Raw genomic sequence first — 24,410 nt, 5'->3', positions numbered from 1 at the left:
GATTTCGTCACATTTTGACTAAAAAAAGTTCAAAACTAGGTATAATACATATTTAATTAGGCCAGTGTAACACCTCTAAAGCTATAAGACCTGCAAAACAGATCGCATCTTTGTTTTTGTGTGTGTTTTGTCTATTTTTTATCGCTTTTGTGTTGCTTTTTTGGCGCTTTTTTGTTGCTTTTTCATCACTCTTTAGTCGTGTTTTGGTCGCTATTTTCATTGTGTCAGTGTGTCTTTTTTCCGGTACGTTTTTGTCACTCGTTTGCTGTTATTCGTCTGTTTTTTCATCCTCATTTTCATTGTTATTTAGACGCTTTTTTCAAGAAGCTTTTAGATTTGGGTAAATCCAAACTGGAGAAAACTTGCTCGGTTCAGGTGGGGGTTAAAAGGTTAAAGCTGCATTTTGTAACTTTTAATGCTAGGAGGCTAAATTGATTTTTGTGGGTAATTGACCTTTTTGTAAGCTATTTGCATGGGTGGTTATAATGGTGCCTTTTTTTTTCCATCCCGGTGCTCCAGGTCGTTTTGTTGGTTTTCTGATGAGTGAAAACACATCAGAAACTCTAAAAACAATAGATCCTGGACCCGTCATAGATGCCACCGAGATGGAAAGTAAAGGCCCCATGCTAACCACTCATACAGCCGCTGGGTCACAACAAGTTTGTTTGTTGTTTTCGTTTCACATAAAAAAATAAAAAAAAAAGCTCCATTATGCAGCTTTAATATCAGTGTGTAATTTTGGGTTTGCCGCGCATCGGTTGCAATCCCAATCTCCCTCCAATGTTTAATTTCGTTTCTCTGGTGTGCATCACATCATCCCCCGACTTTTACTGCTTCTGGAGTAAAGACTTTGAGGTAGAGTCTGATGTTGACTGAGTAAGTTTGTGCCAGCCTGCATTTCTCTTTACGAAACACGCGTAAAATAAAATCAAGTGCGACTTGTGTTTCCGAGGGAGGGGTGAAGACATGAGACCTACATCGATGAACTCTGCTGACTCGGGCACTTGTTTAAAGACATTAGTTGTACCTCGAGTTCAGTGTCACATATCGGTAATCATTGTGGTCCGCCGAGTAAGGAAGATCTAATTGTTTGTTATAATGACATGGATTTTAGGCCCAAAATGCAACTATCGCCACAAATCTCATTAAAGCCGGACTCGAGGACACGGTCGACATTCCGATGAAAGCGCTTAATCAGATTTAGATGTGAAAACTTATTTGATTTATGAGCTTGCGCAATTATCGGGGAGACCGGGGCTATTTGTCATACGGGGTAATATGTCAAATAGCTTTTTATCGCCACACTAGAGGGCGTTGCATGCTGGTGCTGATATAAAATATGTGCATTGGTATTCTTCTTCTCTTCCAATAACAATTTTCTCATTCGGACTGAAGACGTGAGGAGAGGACACACTTGGGTTGTTTTTATGCCTTTTCCCAAACCTTTATATCTGGGTTATTTTTGTAATGAGAGCTTTCCTTTTGCTAGTGCCATAAACAAAAGACACTGATCTGAAAGACACAGACATTAGCTTTGATTTGGTGCATGCTAAAGCCGTTTGTTAGCTAGCTTTCATTCTTCGTAGAGTAGACACTCGGGGCTATTTGTTACACGAACTGAGGGGTTATTTGTCACTTTGGCTATAAATGGTCAGAATTTTTTTTCTTCTTTTGCATGTGTTTTTATTATGACTTAATATGAACATTAGTTTCTATTGAGGCTGTATGTTTGGGTCATTATAGGGAATTTGTACATTTTACACCTCAAGAGTTAGTCCAAATGAGTGTCATGAACACATCTGGCATCTTGCATTGCGACTGTTTTGAATGTATTTTGTCCTTTTATTACAAAAAGCAAAAAAAAAAAGTTACAAAGATTTATCATATTAAATGTCAACATGACATTAAATACTCCATTAAAAACAATAGTGACAACCAACCCCATGCATTGTGACAACCTGCCCTGCACGTGGGGCACATTGTCACAGTTGATTTTCTTGTGTTTGACGGTTAATAACTGATCATCGCAATATGATAGAAAAAAGGAAGAAAGGTCTACTTCAAGTCAAGGATTCGAGCTTTCATTTAATGCTGGTCTGACTCGTGTGGGATTTCTTTTAGATGAGCAGTTAACTCTTGAAAAAAAAAAAAAAAGTGTGTGGACAAATAGCCCCGGTCTCCACTTCATCCGTGCCACAGACGTCTCAAGTTGCTCAACATGCCCTCTGTTTGAAAATATGAGATGATAAGTGAATGTTAAAATATGTTATTTGAATCACATCTGTTTTTATTAGTGTGGCAATATAAACTGTACCATTTTCCCTCATATATATATGTCAATATTAGGCCTTTTCTGTTCGTTATGGCGCTGATATCAAGCTGAAAAGTCTCCACACAAAACACATTTTCTCCTGTTATTATCCAGGTATCCAGGCATTACCCAAATCTAAAAGCTTCCTGAAATAAAGTGTCAGTATAGCGACGAAAACGAGGCGCAAAATAAATAAATAATAATAATAAATGCGCTCCATTAAAGTGGGGGTTAAGAGGTCAATCCGCTCCGAGTATTTACGCATGGAAGGGGCCGGTGCGTGCGTGTGTGCAAAAGCCCAAGCGCAGCTCTTCTAAAACAACACGCGCGTGTGTTGATGGAGAGACGAGGTGAAAACGATTACAGCAGCACAAACACAGATACACAGGCTGAGCGCACGTGTCCACTCTCGGCTGGCGGAGTTTACACAAGCATCACGGGGAGACGCGGACAGGACGGACTTCTGTTTGGAAGCGCTGCGAATGCGGATCAACACGAACCCAACTGAAAGACTGACGCTAAAATGTATAGAGCGTAAACTGAAAGCAAAGATGACGCATGAGCTTTTATCATGTGCGGGGAAGGGGAAGGAAGAAGCGTTTTCACCCATGAGATTCTGGATGTTAAACAGCAGAGGAAGCAGTTAAACATTTGCTTAACACACTGGGACGTTTGTTAAACAGACAAACTGTTATTCGTGTATTTATTTTGATTAACACAACACAGGCCCCATGTTTGATTCGCTAATATCAATATGAAAAGTCACGGTCAACTGCCCGAAACATGCTGCGCCTTCACATTTCATCAATGTTTGCTTGACCTTTTAGTACAGTTTTAAAAAAATAATAAAATAAAGGTGCCAGGTTTATAAATCATATTATTCCGCTTTCATTGCAATATACTGCTGTGCATTGTTTTCGTTTGGACAGATTAACACCATTTTAAATATTCATGTATTCATTCAAATGGTGTCGGTAAATGGATATGCTAAATAAAGTAAATAAGCGAGTAACACAAACCTAACATGTATTTGAACGTTTCCCTGCGCATTCGCAATATATCGGATATTATGGGTCTGTACAAGTTTGTTTGCAGTCGTTGAAGATTCTCCAGATATAGGCTTGTTGTTTATTGTTTCTTTCTTTATTCTTACAAACTCAAAGAAAATCCGCTCAACGAGTTTTCAATTATCTTACACGCAAAGGAAGATGTAGCAACCACTTCAGGACCACAATATGCAAAAGAACTAGTTTGTTGTCATTATTATTGTCGTATTCCCGTCAAAATTCGGACTAATTTTGCATGAGCGTCACGTGTCTCTTCTCATTCAAGAACGATTTCCTTCCGCAGTCGCTAAACAACGTCAAAGTCAAGCGCGTTTTTACCGAGGACCATTTAACGCACGAACCTTTCGCGCCCCGAGAAAACGCAGCCTTTGTATTTTCCACTCAGACAGAGATCCACCTGTGGCAGACACTGGGAGTCACGTGTTTATGATTTGCATCAGACGCGCACGCGGGCCTCACGGAGTGCAGAGCGCGTGGAGACGGGGTGACAGCTGATGCGTCACGGCGCGCAATGCTCCACTGGAAACGCGGACAGGTCCTGGACGGAGGCGCGTGAAGGCTCCAGATAAGGCGCGGGTCCCGGACAGAGCGTGGTTATAACATGACTGTTGAGACGAGTTATTTTACTCTCATTTAACAATGTGTGCAAACTTCCTTTTGCCGATGCACGTTTTAACAGATTCAGTTTTAGAAGCTGCTGTACGTTAAAGTTCTAATTTGTTTTTCTTCTCTTAAAACAAAATATATGAGAGATGTTTATAAACAATTTCAAATCTGCTTTAATCTTTGAGATGTTTGCCTTTATATGTTAATATTAGCGCTCGTGCCTCACAGCAAGAAGGTCTCCGGTTCGATCCCCGGGCTGTCGGGGCCTTTCTGGAGTTTGCATGGAGGAAAACCCGTAGGTTTCCCCTATCACTACAAATGCGTACATTAGGTTCCACTCTGGGACCAGGACTCCCCTTCTTAATCTCAGTGGGAATATCCTGGTAAACTAAAACATTAAAAAAAGTGACCACTTATAAGGCTGTGCTGTCCCATAAATGTGTAACTGTACAAATCACAGTTATTAAACAAACGAAGATAAATGACATAACAATATATCAATTTTGATATTTGAGATGTTTGCCTGTATGTGTTATTGTTGCTTATTTTGCAAGCTCAGATATTCACGCAATTCCTAAAACATCTGACGGAATCAACCTTATTTTGCTATAAATGTGCATGAATGGTTTTACTATTTTAGGTTGGTCATTCAAACATGATGATCAATTCTTCTTTTAATGCATTTTAATGAGTCTTCTTATTGGCCTATTTATTTTATAATGTCTTGTCCGCGTCCAAAACTAAGCGGTGTATTCATTTTGTTTCATGCCCAATGCCACAGACAATCGTCATTGAAAGGCCTAATTGGAACAATAAAAACAGATCCATTTTCGCCGTAATAATCACATCATCCGCAGCTGGAGCTTCGGGAACATTGATTTGGCTCATGATGTAATGTTATTGTAATGGCGCGGTGCGTAATGGCGCTAATGTCCTCCGCGAGCGTGAGGTCATTATTCGATCAACATAAACACTCGAAGGCTTCAGTTATTTTTAAATCCGGAGAAACGGAAGAGCGCGCTGACAGAACACGGTGATTTGTTTATGCTACTACAGTATATGTGCGCTTTACGTGCACGTGCGACAGAAAACCGAGTATGGACCGAAACATAGCTGAGGAGTCCTATCGATGCGCAAATGAATGATTACGACTATTTAATAAACCAATACTGTTAATGAAGAAAGAAAGACAGAAACTCCACAAAGCTAACAACGCGTTTACGCACTGTTAGAATTAAAAAGCGTAATCTCACTGTTACATAATTAGTACAATATTCAACAGTTGTGCTTTATTGTTTTGAATATTAGATTTATTTTTAGTAGGCTACTTAAAGTACCCATACCTGACTTTTTTCTTTTCTTTTTGAAGGGAAACATTATTTTTGCCCCATAAAGGTTTGTTGTAAAAGTAGTAATTTGTAGTATTATGATTTATTGATGTTGTGTATGGTCAGCCCAAATAGTCAATATGTGACGAAATGGGGTTTACCTTTTTCATCACCTGTTGACTCCAAAGGACGGCCGTGATTTCGTCACATTTTGACTAAAAAGGTTGAAAATTAGGTAACGTGCCTTTAATGTAGCATTTTGTTGCCACTTGTTTTACTTGTATTGCTTTACTTTTATCATTACTGTTGCCATTTGTGCTCGTGTCTAGCCATTAAAACAAAAACATTTTTTTTTTTTATATATATAATTTGTTCTAAGATCAAACTTGATAAACATTCCAATTTGCTTTTTTATTATAAGTAGGTTTTCAAGGTCATAATAGGTAAACGTCCATGTAACAGATCCCTAGTTGTTCCAAAAACAATTTGTTTAATTCAATTAATCCTATTATAGTGGAACTACAAATTTGATTCTGCAAAGAAAAAATACAATGTAAAACTTATTACTTACAAAAAGTTTATATTCATGAAAGGACGAGTCCATGACCACATGTCACGAAAACTATTTACACAAAGCTTGTTTTGATACACTTGCAGTAACTAGTTTTCTGTGAAATTCTACATTCTGTTCCGATGTGAACTGAAAGGCCCTGTAGCTTTTCAATAGTGTAACAACATTTGTTTTGTCCGTCAGTATTTTGTAAAAGTAAATATTTATGGGGGGAAAGAGCTTCGTGCACTTTGCATCTATTTATAAAACTTTTCACGGCCGCGCTGCAGCAGGCTGGTGCCGTTATTGTTTACATTACCGTGACGGCGTTGCTCCCTGAAAGGTGCGAAACGTGCTTAAACGTGAAGAATTGGAATGTGAGAAATGCGTAAGGAGAGTTATGAATGAGTGTGGGCCACTTTTAACAATTTTAATTTTACACGCTTCGCCCTTTTATTGTTTAAAACCACAAATCGGGTAAAGGCGCTGCAGATTCTCCATTAACATATAGGCCAAGATTCCTCATGCGTAAATAATCTCGCATCTGCATAGGCTTGACGTTGGACTTGATACATTTTACGCGCGGCTCCGGTTCTTCACCGCTGACCTCGAGGAATTCTCAGCCATCTCCAGTGAAACTATAGCTTCAAGTGAAACACGGAAGTGCAGTATATCCCCTGGATGCGCGCAAAATAGGCCCCAAACTGTACAACAATCCAACAAGCAATATGGCTCCCATTGACCTTAAACGCTTACTTCTGCTTATCCAAATCTACGAGAGCGCACACAAACAAATACAGTGACACACTTCGCTTCCGAAATGGCCCGTGCTCCGTGTCACCGCCGCTTTTCGACATGATCCCTAATTGCGCGCAGGAACACACGCAGAGTAAACTTTTTTTCTTTTTTTTCTCTTTCTTTTTTTTAAGTCACGCGCCATGGCCTCGTTCAAAAGTAAGACACTGGAGAAAAGGCCACATCGTTTTTCATCTTGACAGAAACAGAGTCGAGCGAAGAGACAGGGACAAAAGTTATGGCCCCGCAACAAATCTCTGTCATCGTTTTAGACGCAATAGTTTCCTATACGCGTCCCCACTGACAAATTTACGGTCGTATCTCCTTTTCCGACGCACGGCTGCCATTTAGTAACGCGACTCCGTTTTAGTCGCGAATAGGCTTGAAATAAAGTCGCCTGTTAAACAATGAAAAGGCTGTGCGTAAAGTTAAAAAACATTAAACATACCCATCCACAAATCGTGCAGAAGCGCATATAATCGACGTATTTTATAATAGTGAAAAAAGAAATGATAGTTGCTATGTTGATCTATAAGTCTATGCATTCAAACTAATATAATGGGCCTAGAATATAGCGCAGGAATAAGCCATGGTTTTGTTGTGGCGCGCGCCCAAATCCTTTTCTTGGCGACACTGACGCGTTAATAAGTAATGGCGAAGTTCTGCCGCTCCACGCTGACACTGATGGACAACGTACAAATATCAGGGAGCGAATCCCATCAGTCAAAGCCAGTGGTTCATGTCCCATTTCACTAATGACGCCGTTTAAAAGATGAAGGGCGCTGCTGCAGTGGCGCGTAAAGCCTGCACTTCCACTCTCGAATGGGACAATCGGTGATACCTGCCATTTAAAAAAGGTGAAAATGGCAGGTTTAAAAAGTGCAGTGTAGATTGTCAGAGGGCATTCATTGGAATCCACTATTTGTTTATGAGTAGGTGTGTGCTGGGAACATTTTTGGATACTGTTCTCCGCTGTCCATCTGGGCCGCGGAAAGCGTAAAGCGTGAAGTAACGTCGTGATATGCGTTTTGCCCATATCTCACGGGTCTGAAAAACAAATAGTAGCGGCACATCCCGGTTTCCCTTGCTGCGTGGAAGCCTTTGAACGAGGAGGGAGGAGGGTGAGCGGGATCGCTGTCATGTCAAACTTTTCCCACCAGTGGCGTCGGAGCGCTGTGAAAACCGACGCGCCGATTGGCCCCGGCGCGTTTAGCCCCGCCTCCCGCTTCCACAGATTGAAATGTTAAGTCTGTCTCCGCCGCGTCAGACAACACACACCAACAAATCTAGTCCCTCTTGTTCCTCGTCGTACCGCGCACTTCCCCAGTCTAGTTGGACGTTGTTGTGGACTTTGGACACGCTGGACGCGCACCAGGACGCGCGGAGGGGGCACAAAGCGGACATCGCGCTCTTGATTTGCGGCTTCAACACGATGGGTGAGTGCGCGCTTTTGGAGCAGGGACTTTTTTTATGGGGCTGGGATGGAGTAAGCGGTAACACAGCGAGGCGAGGCGAGTTGGTATAGTTTCACCTCACTAAACAGAGAAGGCTCGGTGAGCTTCAGGTGTAGTAGACACACGAACCATAACCTTAAACAATCACGCACCTCGTTACGCACGGGATTCGCCCGGACCAGAACAAGTTTGAGTGGCGATGTTTAAGTGCGTGAATTGTCAGTCGTATAGTTTCAGGTCCCAAACAAGAAACTAAAGAGAAAACGTCAGATTTGTGCATGGATTTAATCTTTACTACACTTTACTACGCGAGAGAATGCTTTAAAAAGCAGCTGTGCTTTCACTCGTACTTTCTTGACACAAAAACAACAAAGTAGTTTTAGTGTTCCCTTGACAGTGGCCATAATGGACAATGCATGCAAAACTATTTATGACAAAAATACATCTTTAGCTTTTGTCATAATTTACCAAATTTCTACGACAAGCCAATCCTTGTAAACTCGCTGTTTATTTTGATTTGACAAACAATTATATTAATAACAATTCAAACATGCTGAAACTGCCTGAGGCGTATATCTTCCCTTTTATGCATAACAAAAAGAGAAAATCACGGAGCATTTTATGAGTGGGTTACTTTGGTTAATGGAATAACCAAATTGATTTGAACCCTAGTTTAACGAGCCTATTCTAGATGTCACGCCACATAACAGAAGTATTTCCTGGGCTGGGGCAGGCAGAGCAGGCCTCAAACCGTTGCGCTTTACTCATTCATGACAAGGTGCTCAAATGTATCTATTATGAAATTTACTGAGTCAAATTCAATGCACGCACTAGAATAAGCACTAGAATAATAATGTAATTAGAAGACATTTTCCCTCAATATGGTCTGTTTGTCAGCCATTACGCACTGAATAACCGTTTTATTGCCGTTTCACGTCGCGTTTTCCAGAGTTTGACACAGAAATATATAATGATGAAGTGGAAAGCTCTTGGGAAGAGAGTTTTTCCCTCCTGACAGGTTTAGACTTAAGTTTAGTCCAGATGACGCCAAAGGCAGTTCCACAATTCCCGAAGAACGATTTGTTTTTGTGTTTCATCCTTGTTGTTTCTTCGGAGCAGCTGCACCTTTATGAGGGATTAGCAGTTTCGTGTGTGCTGTTGGAATAAGACTTTCGGTTCTTTTTAAATGTGTGTGACATGAGGAGTTCATGATGTGTCTGATCGCCTGTGCAGGAGGCCGCTTAGAAACAATAGTGTGTGACTTGTGACAATTGTTAGAGTTGCCCAGTCATTACAGGCGATGGAGAACGAGAACGAGGCGATAACCATCTACTACTGATTATTATTATAGGATTATTACAAGCCAGCCACACAGTGTGTTTGTCAACTTAGACTCGTATAACAATGACCTAAATAGAGCATTAAATAAATTACTAAGGAGATATTTTAGGCACTCACAAGAATCTTTTTTACACCGGAAAAGAAACGCAGTTATGGCAGAGTGTGTTAGGCCTCTACTTTGATGATTTACTCCGGTCTCTCTCTGCTCTCCAGAGCCAGCCTTCGGGGAGGTGAACCAGCTCGGCGGAGTGTTCGTGAACGGCAGGCCGCTGCCCAACGCCATTCGGCTGCGGATCGTGGAGCTGGCTCAGCTCGGCATTCGTCCGTGTGACATCAGCAGACAGTTGCGCGTGTCCCATGGCTGTGTTAGTAAAATCCTCGCGCGGTACAACGAGACCGGCTCTATCCTGCCCGGGGCCATCGGGGGCAGCAAGCCACGCGTGACCACCCCCACTGTGGTCAAACATATACGGACGTACAAGCAGCGGGACCCGGGGATTTTCGCCTGGGAGATCCGGGACCGGCTGCTCGCGGACGGCGTGTGTGACAAGTTTAACCTTCCGTCCGTGAGCTCCATCAGCCGCATTCTACGCAACAAGATCGGAAACCTGTCCCAGCAGAGTCACTACGAGTCCGGGAAGCCCTCTCACGCGCCCCCGCAGCCCGCGCTGCCATACAACCACTTGTACTCGTACCCTAGCTCCAAAGTGCCCACTCCCCCGGGCATGGCCGCCCTGCCCGGACACATGGCCATGCATCGGATATGGCCCTCGTCGCACTCCGTCACTGACATTCTGGGCATCCGCTCCATCACCGAGCAGCAAAGTAAGCACCTCACTCTGCCACAGAGCTCAGGACATGGCCATGAGAGAATATTCACGTTTCTATTTGGTGCAGGCTCCATTAGCCTTAATATCCTCAATATATATATTATAAACAAATCAAATAGCCAACTTAAAAACAAAAATACTGTTGCACAATAATCTGAATATTTATGAATATGTATTATATTTTCTACATAATTCCATAACACACTGCTGCCCTGTATAAACTCAGAAAATTATCATTTTAAATACAATAACAAATGAGCAAAATTATAATTTAAATATTTTTCTTTTCCCAAAGGCTCTTGTGTTATTTCAGGCCTAGTATCTGATTGAAAGTTATTCCTTTGCTTTGAACGGCAGCAACGAACACGATTCCATCAGAGTTAGTCACTTTGGCCTGTATCGCCAGATCCAAGTGCGTGGATGTGCGTCACGTGACAGCCTTTAACGCCTGACCCGAGGTGCTCTATAGGCCCCAGTAAAGAGTCCATTTGGGACCTGCTTAAGTCAGAGGCCCGCGCCGAGTTAAGTGCCATTTGACCCGCGCCGCTGATAGTGGCGCAGAGGTTAGCGCAGAAACAGATGGCGCGGCTGCGCTTGGATTTACGCGGCGGATGTTTCATTCCCCATAGCGTGAAATACGGACGCTGATGTACCTTTTAGCTTGTGACGTTGACGCACAGGATTTACGTTAACTCTGCATCAGATTTAAGCAAATGTGTGTTGCGCGTCATGGTTTTCACAAATTTAAGGGCCATCGTTTATTTTAATGTATTTATTTATCCATTGCGCATTAGTGGCATGTATTATAATATCATACACATAGAGTGCCAGAATCCATATAAATTATAACTTGAGACAAACTGGAAAGTTGACACAAACACACGTTTTGCGCACGCTGAATTACCCCAAATCATTTGTATTTGTATAAATGGTCATTTAAAGAACAAAATAACACTAATGATGATTTATAAATGACCTTTTTTCTAAACTACACCCCCTCAGCTACATGCATTCACTGATAGCATTTGATTGACACCAGGAGCTATTGATGTTTTGTCGTAGGGAGGCCAGGAAAGGGATAGCCCGTATTTCACAAGCTGGAATACCAACCATGGCATTTGCGCGTAAAACAGAGACGCACGGTGCGTTCTTTTCTGCGCAGGACAAAGTTTGCTGCTTCTTTCTTTGAGCAAGAACAGAGAGCAGAAGTGTAAATGGCGCCGCATCACGCGCAAACTCGATTCAACATTTCTACTTTAATTCCCCGGTGAATTAGGGGCTTAGGGAAACACGCATCAGTTCTAGTAACCCAATGTGACGGTGATATTTTTAATTTACGCAAGAGAATAAAAAAAAAACAGTGATTACATTTATACGCAAGTTTACCCAAAATGGATAAAATGATAAGTGTTTTGTTTTGTTTTGGGTTCTTTTTGGTGATAGAAGTCCGTTGCGCATTTCGATTAGGCGCTTTTCACGCGTGATTGCGCCCATGTTTAATACAAAGACCCAATTACAGCAACTACTACAACAAACCAACTCCGAAAGATTTATTTTCGAAGCAATCATTCCTCAACTTTCGCCAGGGAGAGTTTGAACAGTGAGCCAGGTGGTTCCGTCAACAAAGGTCGCCAAACATGTCCGTCCATGCGTCACGAGGAAGTCAGACAGCGTCGCGGACCGCCCGTGTTGGCCCTTTTTGATTTATTTTTTTTAGTACTACTACTAAGACTAGCAGTGCTTTTAGACATAAAGCAGGCGTGGAACTTTTTTTTTCTTTCTCGTAGTTAAATCAATTTTGCTTTATCCTTATGACAGCAGAATAAATAATGGTGCGCTTTGCATCCAAGAAACACTTATTTTTCCCCCTAAATCAACCTTGAACTATAGCAGCTAGTTGTTCTTGTTTACAGTGACAGTGTTGCTCCTTGAAAGTTGTGAAACGCGCGTAAAAATGAACTCGAACTGGAGGAAAGACTAACAATTCCTAACCAACACTTTCTAGCGCAGTCTCCCTCAGCAAACAGAAAGCAGGTACAGGGCCTCTGATACAAGTTCTTTGACACCTTTGCCAATATTTATCCAAAACATTTTACATTCGCGCCGCCTACGGGGAGCTGCTGGCCGAGCTCGCCCCGCGCGCCTCTGTTTTGGAAACAGTGAAACAAGAGCCGCGGCATAAATCTGCGTTAATGGTCGGCTTGGTGTTGTGAGAGGGATTTGGGAAGCGCTTGTCAGTCCACTCGGGGTCTAATACCGATTGTTGCACATGGCCGTCGCGAACTGTTCCCTGAGAAAGACATACAAAGATGGGGGTTAGTGTTTGGGGAGGGGGGGGGGGGGGGGGACTATGCCGCGCCTCTAAACAATTTATGCATAACCAAACGACGAGCAGATGTTTTGTGGCGGCCTTTATTGTAACGCGAGAACTCATTTGCACCATCGCAGGACTCGCCATGTGATGATCCCCACCAAAAATAAACGTGGATGTGCGTGTGCGTGTGTGTGTGTGTGTGTGCGTGTGTGCGTGTGCGTGGAGGGAGGGAGGGAGGGGGGGTAAATGTAGGGATTGATGCAGATTGACAGGGAACACCGAAATGGAAACGCGACACACATGCGCATTAGACACGCTCTTTGGACATTTTGCGTGAGGTCGCGAGGGAAGAGGAGAATGTCTTTACGCACTGACTGATTTCAATGCTCAGGCAAAACTGCTGAGTGCAAAGTGCGTCGGTGCAAAATACACATTCATAATGATCCAAATTAACACAGATGGCTATAAATTGTATTATATTTCAAAAGGCAAGGGAGAAAGGAAATTACGCATATCTTTAACTAATTTTTAACCTTTTTAGTCAAAATGTGACGAAATGTTATTATTATTATTTTTTCACGACTGTCCTATGGAGTCAATATATGACGAAAAAGGTAAACCCCATTTCGTCATATATTGACTATTTGGGTTGAGCATACACAACATCGATATATCATAATACAATGCAGACTTCATGCATCAAGTTCACTTTTTCCTCAAATGAATAGTTCTACAACATACTTTTATGGCGCAAAAATAATGTTTCCCTTCAAAAAGAAAAAAAATATATCAGGTATAGGTCCTTTAAGGTTGTACGAAATTCTGCTAATTGTATGCATACAATAATAAGAAATATCTTCATGACTAATGCTAAAAAAAAAAAACACACACACAAAAAAACATTCAGGTGTACGTAATTTCAACTGGTTAGAAAATTGCAAACCTATTATAGCCCATTGTTATAACCAAGCGAATACTTGTTAGCACTAAACAGAACAGAAAAATACAACTACTGGACTCCATCGATTGAACTAGAGAAAAATATGTGGTGAAATGTGTAAACCATGTAAAAAAAACAAAAAAAAAACATGTTTGTACATTTTAGTTCTGAACCAAAAGCCAAACCAACAGATTATCTGTGTTAGAATAGGCTCAAACCGCTGTGGTTATGTAACTCGATATTTCCAATAGACAAACTACTTTCCCCCTGACAGCGTAAAGGCCTCGATTCAAAAACGCATCTCGATCCGGGTCACATTTCAATTCTCCCCCCCTTTTTGTGCGCGTCCTAACAAAACAAAAAAAACCTCCAGACCCCACAGCCCGCCGTGTCACGTGACTGCAGCCCGTGCGTAAAGTGACAAATGAGCTGTGTCACGTCCCAGGATTTTTTTTTTTTTTTTTGTATAGAGAGCACGCGCATGTTCATATCACGCGTTAAACTCTGACTTCTTCTTCTTCTTCTTCTCTGTCTTCTGTCTCTGCTTTGTTGTGCCCTCCCCCTCCTCATCCTCCTGCTCCAGTTAGCGACAGTCCATCCTTTCCCAGCGCCAAACTAGAAGAATGGAGCGCTATTAACAGGACTAATTTCCCCTCGGCGGCCTGCTCACCGCTAGTCAATGGCGTGGATAAACCGCATTTAGAACCCGAAGCGAAATACGCACAGGTAAAGAACCAGAAAACATGTATGTGCATTCACTACAGCGGCTTGCAGAGAGTGTGCAAACCATTTTATCTGTTATTCTGTTGAATTATGCTAAGAAAAAAAATGCATTTGTTTTTTTTTAGGCCTATGTATATTTTTCTTATGTTCAAAAACTATACATTAGAGAGTGATGGGAAGAGTGAGCCTGAAAGATAAAAATAATATAGTTTTCCATTTTTAATATTTTTTCAAAACCTTCTAAAATTCTATTTTTTGCACATTGTTACAGGGTGACAAGTGTGGAATTTTTACCAAAAGAAAATAAATGCGTATGATTTCATATCAGACAGCTAAAAATAAAATAGGTCAACTATCTCAAGCCACTTCTGTTTCTATCTGATTACGCACGCAACATGGCAGTTTTAGATAAGACCTCGCCTGCAGATTGACACCAAAGCGCTTTTTGGACTTGCCAGGGCATTTAAACTGAGCAAAATCTGTTTTTTTTTGTTTTTTTTGTTTTTTTTGCGCATTTGGCAGCAGCTTCGGTGCGCGTTCCCTTTCACAATGGCGTGAATGTGCACTGCTCTTGGCTGCGCAGAGACACCGTGTGTGTGTAGAGTCTAGACCGATTTGATAACAACACTCTCAGGTGGCGCTTTCGGGGAGTGATTCTGATGCGTTGGAAGCGGATTGGCCGCGAAACTCTAAAGAAATTCGAGGAGAATAAGGTCAAGGCCGAGCGACAGAGCCAGAATGAAAGGATTACGCAACCGTTTTATTGTTTGGATTGAAAAGGCATTTGAGGATCAAGGCCTACTATATATTTCAATGTGTTTCCAATCCGCGCAGTTCTCACGACGTGCCGCTCTGTGACGCTCATATCGCGGGGCTTTATTAATCCTATACGTTTAGGTCGAGTTCAGGAGGCCGCCGTGCCAGGCCTGAGCGGGTCGTAAATCAAAATGCGCTTTTTTTTTTCTCTATGAAGGAGGTGCCTTACTTAACCCCTTACCCCCCGCTTTAACCGAGCGCATTTTCTCCAGTTCGGCTTTACCTAGCTTTACGACTGGAGTGTACAGTCTACAGGCCTGAGCAACACCTCATTTGAACGCTAAGGCCTGCAAAACTGCTCTACGCGGATCTTTTTCATTGCGTAATTGTCACTTTTTGTCGCTATTTTTCATCCTCGTTTTTGTCGCTACTTTGACGCTTTTTTCAAGAAGCTTCTTCAAATTCAAACTAGGGGAAATGTGCTCGGTTCAGGCGGGGGTTAAGAGGTTAAAACAATCTCGACTGACTGTAGAATTATCACAGCAGTCAGCGGTGTGGTTTGCACGAATAGAAGTAGTTGTTTGATTGATTTCGTGATGCGCTTAAAGATGAAAATACAAACAGGAACTTTTATAACAGAACAAAATCATTCATGGCAAAAAAAACAAAAAAAAAGCACAACACAACTTTCAAACTCTCCAGATCTCGCTTTGAGTCGCTTGGGTGTTTCAAGAAGCGCTTAAGCCTCGCCTCAAAGCCTCTCAATCCATCCCCATCCGTGAAACCTATTTTGCGTGAGATCTTTTACGCGCCCTCGTTTGCCCAGAGTACATTATGTCTCCAAACGCGTAAAACAAAAAAACTCACCTTAGATGGCCTTATATTCTGCTTTCATTTGGTTCCAAACGTAAACAAACGCATTGGAAAATCTCCCCAGCTTCCAAGAAACAATTAGAAAATAGCTTGAGAACGAGACTATATATTTTGACATTTGCAGGCCAATTACTCTGGGTTTCTGAGCTACTGTTTAACGGTGTAATTGCGTGACATCTTTCTCTCTGTTTTACTGTCGCTGCGCCGTAATTGTGGAGATATAGACACGGAGCAGACACACAGTTGCGTTCTTTTTCAGGGGCTGAACGCAGTTTGGCTGTTTCGTTTGTTTTGATGGAGCGCGTATACTCTCTGCTCCAATCCTTTGTATTTTCACAGTAAAACCTAATTTATAGGCCTGTTATTCCGCGGATTAAATGGCTCACTTGTGCTTCTATGGCGGAATGAGCGACTATAACCTCGGAACGTCTCGGAATCAGAGTATAGCGTGCGCCCAATGAAAACACCGCGGATGAATGGCGAGGGAAGAATGGAGAGACGCGTGCGCCCTGACCATTAGCTTTGTGTCCGTCTGTTTGTGGGGACCAAAACGCATCTAAAATAGAAGATAAATACAGATCACATTACATCTGTGGAGAGACGGATCTATTTGTGATTTATTTCATTATCTAGCAATTAAACTTGTAGCCCTATTGAGGATGCGTGAGACGGATTACCTCATTTGGTTGTTGGACCAATTGGATTACTAGGCTGCTTTCCTATATTCAAAGGCCCTGTACTTGAGTTTTTTTTAGTGGAAGTAGTGGAAGGAAAGTTTGTTTTGTATATTTGTATAATGTAGAAAACAGACATAATGTTGGGGAAAAGTTCATTTTGATCAAGGATAAATAGCAGGTTAGTTGTTATTGTTGTTTGCCGTGACAGTAAGTGCTTATAAGCTCATCTCTGTGAAGAACTGGCATGTTAGGAATGACTTTGGACCAACAGTTTAATGGTAGCACTTTGTTTTACACTACCCTTGATACATTGTGCCTAACTAAATTTAGTACAATGTAATGTGCTCTGTAACAATGTGTAATGAGTTGTATGGGTTAGATGCACAATGGAATGATATGTATTAGTAGTTTGTAAGTAAATAATGTAATAAGACATAATTCTAACTCTAGCCTTGAGCTTAAGCCCGAAACCTAAGGGTCTCGTGTCCTATTACATTATGTACTTCCAAAGTACTAATACAAGTTATTCCATTGTGTGCGTACTACATAGGTACAAGTTATTACAGAGTGTTACAGAGCACATTACATTGTACTGCATTTAGTTAAGTACAGTGTATCAAGGTGCTGTAAAATAAAGTGTTACCAGTTTAACCCCCACCTTCACTGAGCACATTTTCTCCGGTCCGACTTTACTCGAATCTAAAAGCTTCTTGAAAGAAAAAAGTGTCAATCGCATATAGAAGAAAAAAAGAAAACAAGACGTAAATGAAGATTAAAACACAGTCAAAAAAACAAACATCAAAGTGACAAAAAAGTGATGAAAATGCGACAAAAATCACAACGTGAGGAAAAATCCTACATCAGTTTTGTTTCAAATGAGGCGTCACACTGGCCTATAGAGGCTGCGAGCTCCAGTCGAGACGCTTTTAGATTTGGATAAAGCTGGACTGGAAAAAAAGTGCTCGGTTAAGGCCGGTAAACAAAACAAAAGTTACTCTAGATACATTGAACCTAACTAAATGTAGTACAATGTAATGTGCTCTGTAACAATCTGCAATCACCTGTACCTATGGGTTAGATACACTTTGGAATAATATGTATTTGTAGGACTAATACAAGTTGTTCCATTGTGTATCTAACCCATAGGTACAAGTTGTTACATTGTACTACATTTAGTTAGGTTCAATGTATCGAGGTGGTGTAAAATAAAGTGATACCAAACACAATATCAGGTATCGGGCCTTTAAGGACCACGGGTATCAGGGAAAATGGCACACAAAGTCTTGCATAACATCTCGTAGCCTTGTTCAATTTCCCAACGCCTTTCACATGTTTCCTGCTAGAACAATTGCGGCCGCCGACGACCAGCAGAGCTGAAACGGTTGGGAGATGGGGGGGCATTGTAAAGCGTCTGAACTTGCTGACATCGTGAGAGGCAGGTGTCGATGCCAGCTGGGCTCTCTCGCCTCTCCTTGTTAGTGGTTTGTTGTGGACTGACTTTTATGGAGAGATGGTTCCGATCGGCGAACGCAGGGACATAAACTTTGAATACTTTGTAGTAGGAGTGAGTGTGGGGCACAGATGACAAAAGCCAAAGGGCATGGAGCAAAAAGTGCAGAATTTTGAAGGATTGCGGAAGTCTATCAGAAATAGCATAGCGGGAATATGTCTGGGTTTCCTCGGTTTCCTCCAAGTCTCCAAATTTAACTAAACAAATAGATACACAATGGGCAGAAACCTCATGCTGTAGGCTTTCTTGACTGGTGAAATATGTCCCCAGAAGCACAGAAGGGTGAGCCAAATGCAAAGGATGAATTTCCCTACACAATGACACTAAAGTAAACCTTAACCTGTTTGTAGAGGGAGTTTGCAAAGTCAGGGATGGCTGGATTGCTTTCTTAGTGAGTCAGGAGCATCCATCATTTGTTAAATTACGCTTGTTGTTGTCAGGAACCCCATGATCAGTGAATGTAGTTACATTTTAGGGCTGATTTTTCCCAAATATTTTGTCATGTGCTGTGCTGAAACATTCCTTTTTGAAGACTTTACCATTAAAGCCACACCGCGTAAGATTTCACCCAATAAACAAAATTGAAACGCAAGCATTTATTTTAGGATAGATATTTTCACCATTGAAAAATACCTCATACAAACGTGCTTTTGGTCTGAGCAGCTCACCTCTGCTAAAACATGACTATAACTTTACCGGGAGTGGGTGCGTCTCCAGCTTGTTTCCATGGAGACGTCGACTAAAGTCAGTAGAATTGAGAGTTAAACAGGTTCTCATTCAGATCCATTCTTTCGTTAGCCACTGCAAAAAGAGCATTTTCTGTGTTGATTGGTCATTGAGAGCATGTTTTGTGTTGATGGTACAGTATAGACCAAAATGTTACGCAGTGTGCCTTTAAATTTTTAGTAAGCTCGACGAAGCGCTTCAAATACATGAAAATAGACCCTACACTCACTCAGAGAATCGGCCTGTTTTTAACATTATGTCAATCTGAGTATGACTTTGTGACTTTGCGTTGCTGTATTGCCGCTAAACCCTCATATATTTGCACAGTAATACATGTCGTCAGGAGTCCTACAGCAGACCACCCAGGCGCCTGACTCGGGGCCTCCTCCCTGTTGAAAAGCTAAAATTCCTCCCGTTTAGCTGCGTCCTGGCTCCAGCCGCCCCGTTCACGCTCAGGAGGCGCATACTTCTTCCCTCTCCCTCTCCTCTATGACATCTGTTTTTAACCCCCTTTAATCACACTCCACCGTCCACAAAAAAAAAAACTTCTCTCAAAGCGGGATCATCCTTCTCCGTTTAACGCGCCGCACACGGGCGTGAGCGTGAATAACTAAATGGGAAATATGTTTTCTATGGAGTGCGGCTAATATTCCTCTTGCATTGATGAAACATAGAGCAGAGTCAGCAGTGTGTGGACAATACAGAATAAAAAAGATCTGAGCATTTTGTCTAAAATTATTGGGTCTTATCTTACATTTAACCCTAAAAATCTACGAATGTGATAAATAGTAGACTCATATTTTGAAACTACATTATTGCTCACATGATTATTCAAATCTGTATTCATTGGCTGCACAAATATTTTTTGTAAACTAAATACATGACATGTTTATATTGGGAAACAAAAGAGTTTACTTTATGCTTCTCTCAGCGTTTGTGCAAAAATAATAAGGTCTTCCATGATAGGATGTTATAGTCAGACCCGTGTGTTTATTTAAAGGGACTACACGGAGTTTAAAAATGTTAAAACGTTAAAAAGTATTTGTTGTTCCAGCCATGTCCTAATGTGTAGAACGAGCTCAGACCTGTTCACCACAACTGCCTCTATAATCCTGCACTGTCACTAAAAACGGTGTTATTTCGGGTCCGAAGTGCCGTCATGCACGAACTTAATAAAGAAGATGGAAGATGCAGCTACACATATGTCCTGAGGGGGCAGTAGTGAGTATAAAATGGCCAACTTGCATCTAGTCTCTTTAATTCCTTGGCAGAAATTAAAATGTGATGAAAGTGTGATGACAGTGAAAGCCGTAAAAGGGGTTGTTGTTTTGAATTGTACGGTTCACTGTCCTTGTCATTATGTCATTGTATGTATTTATGGAACAACTAGTGCCTCCAAGACAAATATAGAGAAGGTACAACTCCCTAGTTAATTGATGGCAGGGCGGGGTCTTTCGGTGAGGAGTTTGCGTGTTCTCTTTGTGTCTTTGTGTGGCGCTTCATCAACCACTAAAAACAAGTACAATAGGAGTCTGGATTCTGAAAAAGAGAATGTTTCAGTTGACGTGGACAGAAGTAGCGATATTGTGTTTTGAGAGAAGTGGAGCTTTAACTGTGGAGTTGAGGACGTTTCGCTTCTACTCACAGAAGCTTCTTCTTCGCTCTTGTATTCAGAGCAGAAGCAAAACATCCTCGACTCAACCAAACCCAGTCCGGTCGACGATTTAACCTCTTAACTCCCACCTTCACTGAGCACATTTTCTCCAGATTGGCTTTAGCTAAATCGAAATGCTTCTTGAAAAAAAAAAAAAAAGTCAAAACAGCAACAAAAAAGCAGCAAAAAGTTTTTAAAAAGAAACAAAAAATTACAAAAAAGAAACAAAAAATTACAAAAAAGCAACAAAACATTTTTAAAAAAGCAACAAAACATTACAAAAAAGCAACAAAAGAGCATGCAAAAAGTGACAACAGGACAAAAAATGTAAAAGCAACAAAAAGTTAAAAATACACAAAAAAACGTGATAAAAAGTGGCAGAAAAGCATGAAAAATATGAAAAAAAAGTGACGACAATATGAGGAAAAATGTAATCTCCCTTTTGTTGGTCTTAGCTTTCAAATGAGGCGTTACACACTGGCTTTTAGGCTGTAAGCTCCTGTAGAGAAGTTTTTAGATTTGGGTAAAGCTGGACTGGAGAAAATGTGCTCGGTTAATGTGGGGGTTAAGAGGTTTTTAAAGCCACACTGTGTAGAATTTTACCCAATAAATAAAATTGAAAAATTTTCGTAATTGAAAAATACCTCATAAATGTACAAACAAACATTTATGAGGCTCACCCCTCCTAAGATATGAGTAAACTTTACCGGGAGTGGGTACCTCTCCAGCTCGTCTCCATGGAGATGGGACGAAAGGCAGTAGAATTTGAGATATAAACGGGTTAGTTTCTCATCCAAGTCCATTCTTTTATCACACACTGCAGGAACAGAATTTTCGGTGTCATTAGGAACATGTTTGGTTTTGCTGCAACGGTACAGTCCAAAATGTTACGCGGTGTACCTTTAAGCTTCACTATGATCAATACTTCCTGGACAAATGAGAGCCTTCACAAACATTTGAGCTTTCTAATACTATTACCCAATTGTGATGCATTAAACAGTATTTATAGTACACATAAGCCCAAGAATACACTGTTGTTTACACTTTTGTTCACATCCATAATGCACGTGCATCCACGTCGCCCACTCCTCTAACCTCTGCCCCTCCCTCTCTCTCCCTCTCTCTCCCTCTCTCTCCCTCTCTCTCTCTCTCTCTCTCTCTCCCTCTCTCCCTCTCTCCCTCTCTCTCTCCCTCTCTCCCTCTCTCTCCCTCTCTCCCTCCCTCTCTCTCCCTCTCTCCCTCTCTCTCCCTCTCTCCCTCCCCCTCTCTCCCTCTCTCTCTCTCTCCCTCTCTCTCCCTCTCTCTCCCTCTCTCTCCCTCTCTCTTCCTCTCTCTCCCTCTCTCTCCCTCTCTCTTGTGTCCCCAGACGCCGAATGGTTTGCCCAGCACAGTGAACAGCTATGTCACGCCGGCCAGCATCCCTCCCTACCCCCCTCCCACCCCAGTGTCTCCCTACATGGGGTTCAGCGGCACCAGCTCGGCCTATGTGAGCGCCCACACATGGCAGGGCAGTGGCAGTGCGCTCTCTCCCCACAGCTGTGACATCGCCGCGCCCTTCGCCTTCAAGAGCACGGCGGCCGCACGGGACTTCCACCCGGTCTCCGCATCCGCACTGTAGAGACAATGAGAGACGGCAGCCGCGGAGGCGTCTTCGCGCTGGAGCGGTCTGGTCTGGTCTGGTCTGGTCTGGTCTGGGACGGGTCGGGCTCAATGCAATTTGCAAACGTAAAATATCTCTAGGAGTGTTGGTCTATATCACCAACTGATCGTCATCGCAGAGAGTCTAAATGAAATATTGACGGACAAAGTGAATAAATAAACAGGTCTGGTTTTAAATGAGATCAGTCTTGAGTTTTGAGTTGGACACAGTTTAAAGGGATGTTTCAGGATTTTTGACATAGGGCCTCATTTCCTAGTTATCCAGAGTGTTGCTGATTTCTGGAGATATTTTAGTTTGTAATTCATGCAGTTCCTATATTTGAAGAGTTGCGTGGCGCTAGGCTAGTGTTAGGCTAGCACATTTCTATGGTATCAGCTAGCCTGCATTAAAAACAGTCTGACCCGCTCCACAGACATTTATTTGGTTAGTCTGGCGTTATAAGTGATTTGCCTCAGGTGCACTGTGGAGCGGGTCAGACTGTTTTTAATGCAGGCTAGCTGATACCATAGAAATGCGCTAGCCTTGCATTGGCCTAGCGCCACGAAACTCTTCATATATAAGAACTGCTTGAATTACAAAAAAAAATATCTCCACAAATCAGCAACACTCTGGATAACTAGGAAATGAGGCCCTATGTCAAAAATCCTGAAATATCGCTTTAAGGAGGAACAAATTGCAAGTCAGAGCTCGACAAACATGTCCTGAAAGGCTTGTGATTCTTGTTTCAGTTCAGCAGGTCACATTTCAGGCTTCTCTCAAATGTTGAAACTCCCAGACGAGTCTGCATGGACGGCAAACTAAATTTAAAAACATAAATTGCAACCTTGCTTCACCTTAGTTCCTGAAATACTCTGGATTGTATAGGGACCAGCAAATTCAATGCAAATGGATTCAATGGACGATACGGCGAAACAATCGATCACCATTTGTTTTCTGATTCACAAACTCTTGACGTATCTTTTTTATAAACCTCTTGCGTTGTCTCGTCCAAACTCCAAAACCGAAGAAATGTCTACAAACCTGATGACTATAAAGTTCCGTGACGATTTGGAGACTGACCAAGGAGATTGTGATTTCAATTGAACTTCCATTAGTTGCCCAGCCCTTACGGAAACAGTTTTACAAATTTAAAAACTGTCTTGAAATGAATGTCCAACAACTTCAGCTGGCATAGAAAAACGATTTTGGTCCGTTTCTTTGTCTTCGTGCAATGAAACATAGCCATTAAGACACTGTTTCAAAATTGGTCATAAGTCTGTTTAACTTTAGTAAATTTACAGGCATAAATGAATAGAGAGAGACTGTTTACCATAGAAGACAACAAACAGCACTTATTATGATTTAGACCAATGCTTCTCTTGGTTCTTGAGCTTTGGAAGGTCCAATACTTGGTGTGAAAAGTTGGAGAACGATCGATTTAGACTTTTCAGAACCAGTGCTTCAGTCAAAGCCTTTTGATGCTTGATGCGGTCAGGTTCTTTGGACTGGATAAAGGTCCTTGGAATCATCCTAACCTTTCTCCAATCTGTATTGCGTCCAGAAAAGCTGCTGCAACATCACAAAGACCAAAGACGACTGTTGTACGCACATAACAAATCGTTTATCTTCACCACTTGGAAGTTCTTGACCAAAAGCACTTATTCCTTCCTTTTTTCCCGACCCGATCTGTACCAGACCACGGCGCAAACGAGGCTGCGTGCGTCCCTTGCGGCTTTTCCAAAACTTCACGTCTGCCACTTTTCTCTATGAAGGACTCGGGACCCAAAACCAATGACCAAAGGGGAGAACTTTTTTGTTGTTGTTAAATGAACGGAAGGACTTTTCAAAAGACCAAAGACTTTTTTTTTTACAAATGTTTTTACAAGGCACTTCTGCAAATGTCTACGGGCAAAAACTAATAAAGAAAAAACAGATTGGTTATGTACGATTTTATGCAATCGACAGAAGTGGGGAAACTCTACATTCCTGGGTGCTTGTTTTGAATAGTCATTTCTATGTTGTATGTTCGTATGCTCTTTTTATGTTTTGCAATGTGGTCCTTTCTCTTTAAAACCAGTTATCGTTCGGTCGAGATTTTATTTATTAGACACGAGTTCGTTGAATGAAGTGCAATTTGCCTAAAGACTTTGAGGAGAGCTCCAGGACATGGAACAATTGGCAAGGGGAAAAAAAAAGGAGTGTACCATTATCAATGTTGCACAGAGAAATTGAATGTACGTTATTAAAATTGTTTGGTTGAAATGAACTCTGGTGATGTGACGTTCATGATGGAATTAGCTCTCTTTAAGCTCCTAT

General features: G+C 41.7%; 1 protein-coding gene across 1 annotated transcript; it reads left to right on the top strand.

The window, feature by feature from the left end:
- Nucleotides 1-7,308: 7,308 nt before the first annotated feature.
- pax9 (paired box 9) lies at nucleotides 7,309-22,073 on the top strand (the record flags this gene model as incomplete). The annotated part of the gene is made up of 5 exons (XM_079574221.1): nucleotides 7,309-7,350; nucleotides 7,925-8,093; nucleotides 9,666-10,277; nucleotides 14,120-14,262; nucleotides 21,822-22,073. 5 exons carry the CDS (start codon nucleotides 7,309-7,311, stop codon nucleotides 22,071-22,073), a joined length of 1,218 nt encoding a protein of 405 aa, XP_079430347.1.
- Nucleotides 22,074-24,410: the final 2,337 nt, after the last annotated feature.

This window comes from Gobius niger, assembly GCF_951799975.1.
Source record: "Gobius niger genome assembly, chromosome: 16".
In the NCBI taxonomy this organism is placed as follows: domain Eukaryota; kingdom Metazoa; phylum Chordata; class Actinopteri; order Gobiiformes; family Gobiidae; genus Gobius; species Gobius niger.
This window is presented reverse-complemented; position numbering and strand designations above follow the sequence as displayed.